Raw genomic sequence first — 7741 nt, 5'->3', positions numbered from 1 at the left:
GTTTTTCTGTATCTTTATCCATGTTTCTATAAATGCTTGCAGAAATGCAAATATATTTGTACCAGGTACACATGGATTGCAGAAGAAGAGATTTGGGGAGTTGAAAATAAATACCCCAGTGATTTCTGACAACCAGTTCACTGCGCCGATTCCAAATTGGCTAGTGGGGCTAGCTGCACCCCAATACGCTCGAATGCATTCAGATTTTAAGGCTGCAGGAATACCTCTTCCGAACCTGGTATAACAAGTACAAGTTGAACCTGCTGTGGTTCCAGCCCCAGAGGTTGTAGAGGAACCTGTAGTACAACCAAGCGGGCCAGCTAATCCTCCACTTAGGGTAAACCTCAAACGTTCTAGGGTAGCACACCAAGCTCAACCCGTGAGGATCAGGGAATCTAGTTCACCTAGGATTGAATCAACACTTTCCACAACACCTGAGGTGAGCAATGACACCGATTCATCACCAACTGAATCATCTCCCGAACATTCTCCTAAAAGAACACGATATATGCCTGATGAGATGATTTAGACTCCACCAACCCAACGAGTAACTAGATCTAGGAATTCGACACTATCGTCTGCCAAACAGTTACTCCAACTATTGGTGATATGGACCAAGACCTAGAGCCTATTAGGTCACCCTAACCCATTTCTGTATCACACCCAACAATAACAGTAAGCCCTACATTAAATGAAGCGCAAGCTTTGGTAGGCAAGAGAGCTAAACGCACAGATAGTAAAAATACCAATCAGCCCATCCAATCTAAGCAAGACTTAACAATAAATCCTACCCAGTAAGATGCTTCGGCATCTAAGGAAGTAAAGTCTTCCTCTGCAGTAAAGTCTGCGTTGACTCAATCCATTGAGGAAACTCAATCATTGAAGTCCATAACGGCCGAAGGGGAGCCGAAAAGTCTTGAAAAAGACACCCTGCGTATCGGCTGGAAATCCTCCTGTGTCTCAACGTACAACAGGGTCTCAAGGTCCGGCTTATCTTGATGAGGGAGATCTTCCGCGTCCCATGGAAATGAGTCAACATGACAATCCTTTGGGATATTTATCAGACTTCCAGCAGACTGATCCCTTGGTTCAAGAAATTGATCTATTGGTTCAAACCACTTCTCTTCCGAATTCTGTATCTCAGGGTCTGGAGGAAGAGTCTTTACCTGAAAGAGATGTGCCACCTCATGGTATATCAATGATTTCAGGAGTCGGAGATAGCAATATCTCTGCGAGAGCTAAACCGACGGCTAGTTCTGCTACTTTGTCATAGTCCCATGAGACTAAAGTCATGGAGGCGGATGCTTCAAAAGAAACTTCGCCGGCGACAACTCTGATTGTTGCCTAACCTCCATCAGAAGGGGATATCACGAATCTGACTAGTAGTATGTACAACCCTACATATAAGTATAATACCGCACATTTATCCTTACCTGCCCTCACGGCAAATCAAACACTACCATCGACATCGCCTTCAACCGATGATGCTGCTGCTGTTCCTATTGTTACTTTACCACCATCACCCACGCGTTCAGCAAATTTCTATGATGCTTTGGAGCAAGAATATTCCAGTCGTATGTTTTCTAGAGTCAATCTTGATGTTCTTCAACGCACTTCACTTCAAGCATTGTTTTGCGCTAGAGTACGACATCCGCTTACTTCCTGTTCTTCTCCTCTAAGTCCTCACCGTGATGATGAACATGATGATTATGATTCTCAGAATAGCCATGAGGGGGAGATAGGAGTAGATGGAGAATATCTAACGGTAAACATTTCAACTAAGGGTGGTGGTGTGAGGTGTTCATCAGCTTCTCAAGCTCAATAGGTTCAGATGGAATCAAAAATGGTTTCTACTCATGATGATATTGATGATAAGGAGCCTGAGCAAGTTATAATTTCAATTGTTCATTCTGAGGCTGATAGTGGACTGGTAGATGAGGATTTGAACTTAAGTGATTTTTATCTTGAAGAAACAGATGATGATGGATTTGTCATTCTAAGCAAATTATCTTCAGTATCTTCTATTCCTGAGGATGTAGAGATTGTGGATGAAGGGAATCCTGATCAGGAAAGTGATGATGAAATGGATTCTTCCGATAAAGATGAAGATAATCTTTATGTTAATCCAAATGATGATGACATCTTTGATCATATTGAAGATGATAATATTCCAACATATGATACGACAAATCCTACAGGTCATTCATCAAATTCTACACCTTCATCAAGTTCAAATCCAACTAATGCTAATGAAAGCTCAACTTCTGGTACCTCTACTTCAAGTGCAACAGTGAATTCCAGATTCAAATACAACAATGGAATATTCTTTAAGAATCAGGAACAAAGATTGTTATTGGGAGTTGAACATGATTTCATAACGTTACAAAATACATTCATCGAGGAAAATGCATATAAGATCTTCCGCATTAACGAAACGTCAAGAAGTAAAAGGTTTACCTATATAGGTTCACGATTGCTTCCAGCAAGTGAAAGAAACTGGTATGAGTTTATGTGGAGGAAACATATCAACAAGACCGAAGATGATTTGTGGCTTCAAAGAAAGTATCGTATTTCAGAAGTGTTGAATATTACTCGAGTCGGAGTAGAGATAAGTGAGAAAAGAGACGTCATCAGTCAGTTCCACGTTATTAGAGAAGATGAGAAGGAATACAAGTTCACAGAAGCTGATTTTCAAAATCTAGATATGCTTGACATCATTCACATCTACAACTATCTCAGTATCATCACTATTCGACCTTTTGCTAAGGCTCAAGCTTTGGAAGCTGTGAAAAGATACATGATGGAGACAATTGAACTGATGAGACGTGAAGATTTTCAAATTGGTCTCGAAGCGAATAGGAAAAAGATTCGAATAACCTGTCCGAATCAATTCACAGAAGGACTGAAGGATATGGGAATGTTTCAAATGCAATTCAAACCCAAAGGGTTTGTATTTGTGAATTCTTATAAAGAGAAATTGTTCATCCGCACTGAAGAGCTAAACAAATATTCAGATGGTACACTAAAGGCTGCACTGAAGTATCTTAAGATTATCAAAGCAAGTTTGATGACACTGATATGAAAATGGGTCTTGGAGAGTTTATAAAGCATATCAGAGATCGTCTGAAGCTTCAGATCCGTACAAGACAGTTTGAGATTATTCGTGGCTAAAGAAAGAGAAGGTATTTCAAAGAAATGGATGAATATCCATTACATGAGGGAGATCCAAGAAAGCGTGGGGCGTCTGGAAACCTTCTAAGCAAATTTTAGAAAATCAAGTAGAAGTTTCAAAAGTAGATGGCACACGATGGAAACTAACGTTTGGACCTCTCAAGATTACACAATAGGATTATATTGTAAAAAGTTCACATTTAACACTAAAGGGGAGATTGTTAGGACCCCGAAGTTGTATAGTGTTAATGTGCAACATGCTTAAATGAAGGTTCCTTAGAAGAGGGCTATATAAGAAACCTATGTAGGCCTAATTAGATAGCCATTGCATTGTAAACGAGTTCTAGAAGCTGTGGAATGTAAATCTTATTGATTTTCTCTCATACCGAGTCTCCTTCACTCTTACCGAATCTCATTCTAACTTGTATTTTCTTCTAATCTCAACATGATCTGACCTATCATCGTTCTATGTGTGATATATGTCATCAATCCAATCCTGATAGTATGGATACTCTCTTTCGGGGTGAAACAGTTGTGTTTGGTGGTGACTTTAGACAAATATTACCTGTTATTCAAAAAGGTAAAAGAGAAGATGTAGTAGATGCATCTCTAAATTCTTCCTATTTGTGGGATTATGTTATTGTTTCAAAACTTACAGTTAACATGAGATTATGTGGTAATGAAACTGATGCCGATACTAGAATTTTTGCTCAATGGATACTTAACATACGCAACGGTGATGTCGGTGAATCTGAAGACAGAGTTTTTGATATTGAAATTCCACAAGATCTTTTGATAACATATCTTGATGAACAATTGGTTCTATCATCTCAACTATTTATCCAGATTATCTTCTTAATCTTGGCAATCCATAATATTATCAGCAACGTGCAATTCTTGCTCCAACTCATGAAGTAGTTAACATCATTAATGATAGAATGATGATGAGTTTGGCAGGAGAAGAAAGGTCATATTCAAGCTCACACAGTATATGTGCGTCACAGAGAGACGCTGACTTCAATAATGAACTATACACGACCGATTTCCTAAATAGTATTGAAATTGGTGGCTTACCAAAGCACAATCTGAGGCTCCAGATTAGTGTACTAGTTATGTTACTTCGAAATATAGATCAGGCAGGAGGTTTGTGTAACGGTACACGTTTACAAATTGTTCACTTAGGAGATAAAATCATCAAAGCAAATATTTTAACTGGGTCAAACGTGGGGAAGATTACAGCTTTATCACGTATGCTTATCGTACCGATGGACAAGAATATACCTTTCAGATTTCAAAGAAGACAATATCCATTGTCGGTATGCTTTGCAATGATAATGAATAAAAGTCAAGGACAATCTCTATCGCGTGTCGGTTTATTTCTGCCAAAACCGGTCTTTAGTCATGGACAACTATACGTTGCACTATCTCGGGTTACTAATCCCCAAGGAATGAAGATATTAATCTTAGACAAGGATAACAAACTATCCAACACAACACAAAATGTGGTATACAAAGAAGTCTTGCAACACTTATAGACTTAATTGAAGAAATGTTTTAAATAATTTCTATTTGTATGATATCTATGAACTATTATGTATGTATAATGTTTCTTCTTTAAATATTTGAACTATGTTACATTATTATGAGTTCCACCGAGTATAATCTATTTTTAAATATGTTTCATTCGTATCAGATATGTGAAAAATAGTATATGTTTTAATGTGATGTTACTAATATCATACGTACATTATCTTTGAAATAATATTAATTCCAACGTGCAACGCACGGGCTCTTAAACATAATGTATATATATAGGGTTTTAATCCATGACTAAGCACTAAATGAGGTACAAACTGGATAAGTGAATATAGGCCTTACATTTCAGAAAAGTCTAATTTTATATGAAAAACGAGAAGGGGTAATTCGGTAATTTTGAAAATCAATTGAATAAAGCACATAATAAAAAGAAAAAATAAAACATAGCACGACATATTCATCTTCATCTTTTTCAAATTAAGGTTTCTCAACATCGATTTCGACTATATTACACAAAATCCGATTTGTAGGTTAGCATATTCACGTTCATCGTTCTTCGTTCTACGTTTTGCCTATCGATTTGATTCGGTTGGATGAATCAATCGCCCCTCATTGTCGCTTTTATTGGAGTTTTAGATCCGTCGTTCTCATTTCAAAAGTTCACGTTCGTTAATTCAAATTTATGCGTTAAGTATTTGCGTTGTTTGATCATAACATACTATTGCATGAATTCGATTTTTATTTTACTGTTTTTAATTCGTATTATTTTGTTTTTTATCAGATATGTGGATCTGATGCTATTGGTAAAAGTTGATGGGAGTTGGCAGACTTTCGGTTTGGATCTGATTGAATTCAACGAATACATGCTAATAATTCGGATCTTCAATCGATACGAGAGCTCAAAAAGGTAATGTCCTCATGTAACTGATGATTTGAAATAGAGTTTTGGTAATAGTAGTAGTAGTCATTGCAGGTGGACAAGTATGTCATCGGTGCCGACGAGATGATATTCAGAATGTTGTATGGTGTCTTAAATGTGATAGGAGAGGATACTACAATGAATGTATATCTACATGGTTAGATTAATTTATTGGAAAAGATATTGCTTCGAGTTAAAACTAACTCAACTTTTCTCTTTAAATTTATTTTAAATTAATTATTATTGTTTTTTTAACTGCAACTCAAATTTTTTGTTACTTGTAGGTATCCTAATATTCCAGCTGACGAAGTCCATAGAGTTTGTCCTGCATGTCGAGGTTGCTGTAATTGCAAGATGTGTTTACGAGGGAATAATATGATAATACTAAATAATTTGTGTGTCAGGTCAGATTTCTTTTTTGTGAAAATTGATTTGTCAATCATTTAGCCACTGGCTTGCTAAAATGTACTTATATAATTGTTGCATTTTGTGTTAATTCAAATTGTAGGGGAAAATACGTGAGATACATTCAGAAGAGAAGTTGGAGCATCTTTTTGTTCTTTTGTCTTTGGTGCTTCCTGTTATTAAGCAGGTCCACTCTGAACAGTGCTGAAGGCTTTTCAAGGAAAAGCATTTACTTGCGAATACAAGTATGTTTTTTCGTTTATTGAATTTGATAATATAATTGATATGCCTAGAATTAACTGATTAGTATCGACTGTTATTATGCTAGAAACTATAATAAGGTTTTACATTGTCATGTATAGATATCATGACAACAATTAGATGAATGATAATTGTTTGATAATTGGGTATTTGGTCTAGTGGTATGATTCTCGCTTTCGGTTCGAGAGGTTCCGAGTTCGATTCTCGGAATGCCCCATTTTTTATAAAAGTAATCATGATAACGGTTTGGTGAATGATAATGGTTTGATGATACGAAGTAACATTTTTGACTTTTAATTGACATGTGATTGTTACTAAAACTTTCATCATTCATCATATGTTTTTTCTCATTCATCTTATTTTTATATCATTCATCAATTTTTTTTATCATTCATCATATTTATATAAATGATAACTGTTTAATGAATAATAACTTAGATGAATGATAACTTTTTTCTGATTAATGTTAATTGTTGCTTTTATGAATCATAACTATTTAATGAATGTTAATTGTTTGATGAATGATAATTGTTTTGATGATTGATAATCATTTTGTGATGAATTGTTATTCCTTTCTTATGAATTATAACTGTTTTTAAAAAAATGATAATTATTTGATGAAAGATAACTTAGATGAATGATAATTTTTTCTGATGAATGATAATTGTTGCTTTTATGAATCATAACTATTTAATAAATAATAATTGTTTGATGAATGATAATTATTTTTCGATGAATGATAAATATTTTAATGAATGATATTCATTTTGTGATGAATGATTATTGTTTTCTGATTTTTTGGGTAAAGGGTTACCCCAATGAATATTATTAAAAATAATAAAAGAATAAGTTACAACGAAGAACAGGAGCAACAAGAGTGCCTTGAAGCTACAAAGAAAAAACCAATGCTAAACATCGTAACAGACGAAAAGCAACAACCAAGGAAAAATTAAAAGATGATGTGACGACCCGGGAAATTCCGACTAAATTTAAACTTAATTTTTAAATGATTTCGACACGATAAGCAAAGTCTGTAATGTTTAGTCTCAAAACTTCTTGAACTGTTTACATAGATTCATTTGACCCTTGACTAATTCCGACGATTCACGAACAATTGCTTAAATATGTATATATATATATATATATATATATATATATATATATATATATATATATATATATATATATATATATATATATATATATATATATATGTAAATACATATAATGATTTGAAATTATAAATTATAATTTAATCATTAGAATTAAATATGAAAAATAATATTTAAGATAATAAATTTGTAAGTTATAATGAATCTATATATATGTATTCAATACATAAGTATTATTATTATATATATATCGTAATTAATAAATATTAAAGATTCAATTTGTTATAATATAATTAATAAATTGTAGTATATTAAAATTTATTACAAGTTAAAATAA

General features: G+C 34.2%; 1 protein-coding gene across 1 annotated transcript; it reads left to right on the top strand.

Annotated features, from left to right (window-relative positions):
• The first annotated feature begins 3675 nt into the window (after positions 1–3675).
• Positions 3676–6239, top strand: LOC139901130 (uncharacterized). The gene is made up of 6 exons (XM_071883868.1): positions 3676–3990; positions 4056–4483; positions 5489–5614; positions 5751–5783; positions 5911–5944; positions 6135–6239. The coding sequence occupies exons 1-6, from the start codon at positions 3676–3678 to the stop codon at positions 6237–6239; spliced, it is 1041 nt and encodes a 346-aa protein (XP_071739969.1).
• Positions 6240–7741: the final 1502 nt, after the last annotated feature.

The sequence above is a fragment of the Rutidosis leptorrhynchoides genome, chromosome 3, assembly GCF_046630445.1.
Source record: "Rutidosis leptorrhynchoides isolate AG116_Rl617_1_P2 chromosome 3, CSIRO_AGI_Rlap_v1, whole genome shotgun sequence".
NCBI classification, from domain to species: domain Eukaryota; kingdom Viridiplantae; phylum Streptophyta; class Magnoliopsida; order Asterales; family Asteraceae; genus Rutidosis; species Rutidosis leptorrhynchoides.
This window is presented reverse-complemented; position numbering and strand designations above follow the sequence as displayed.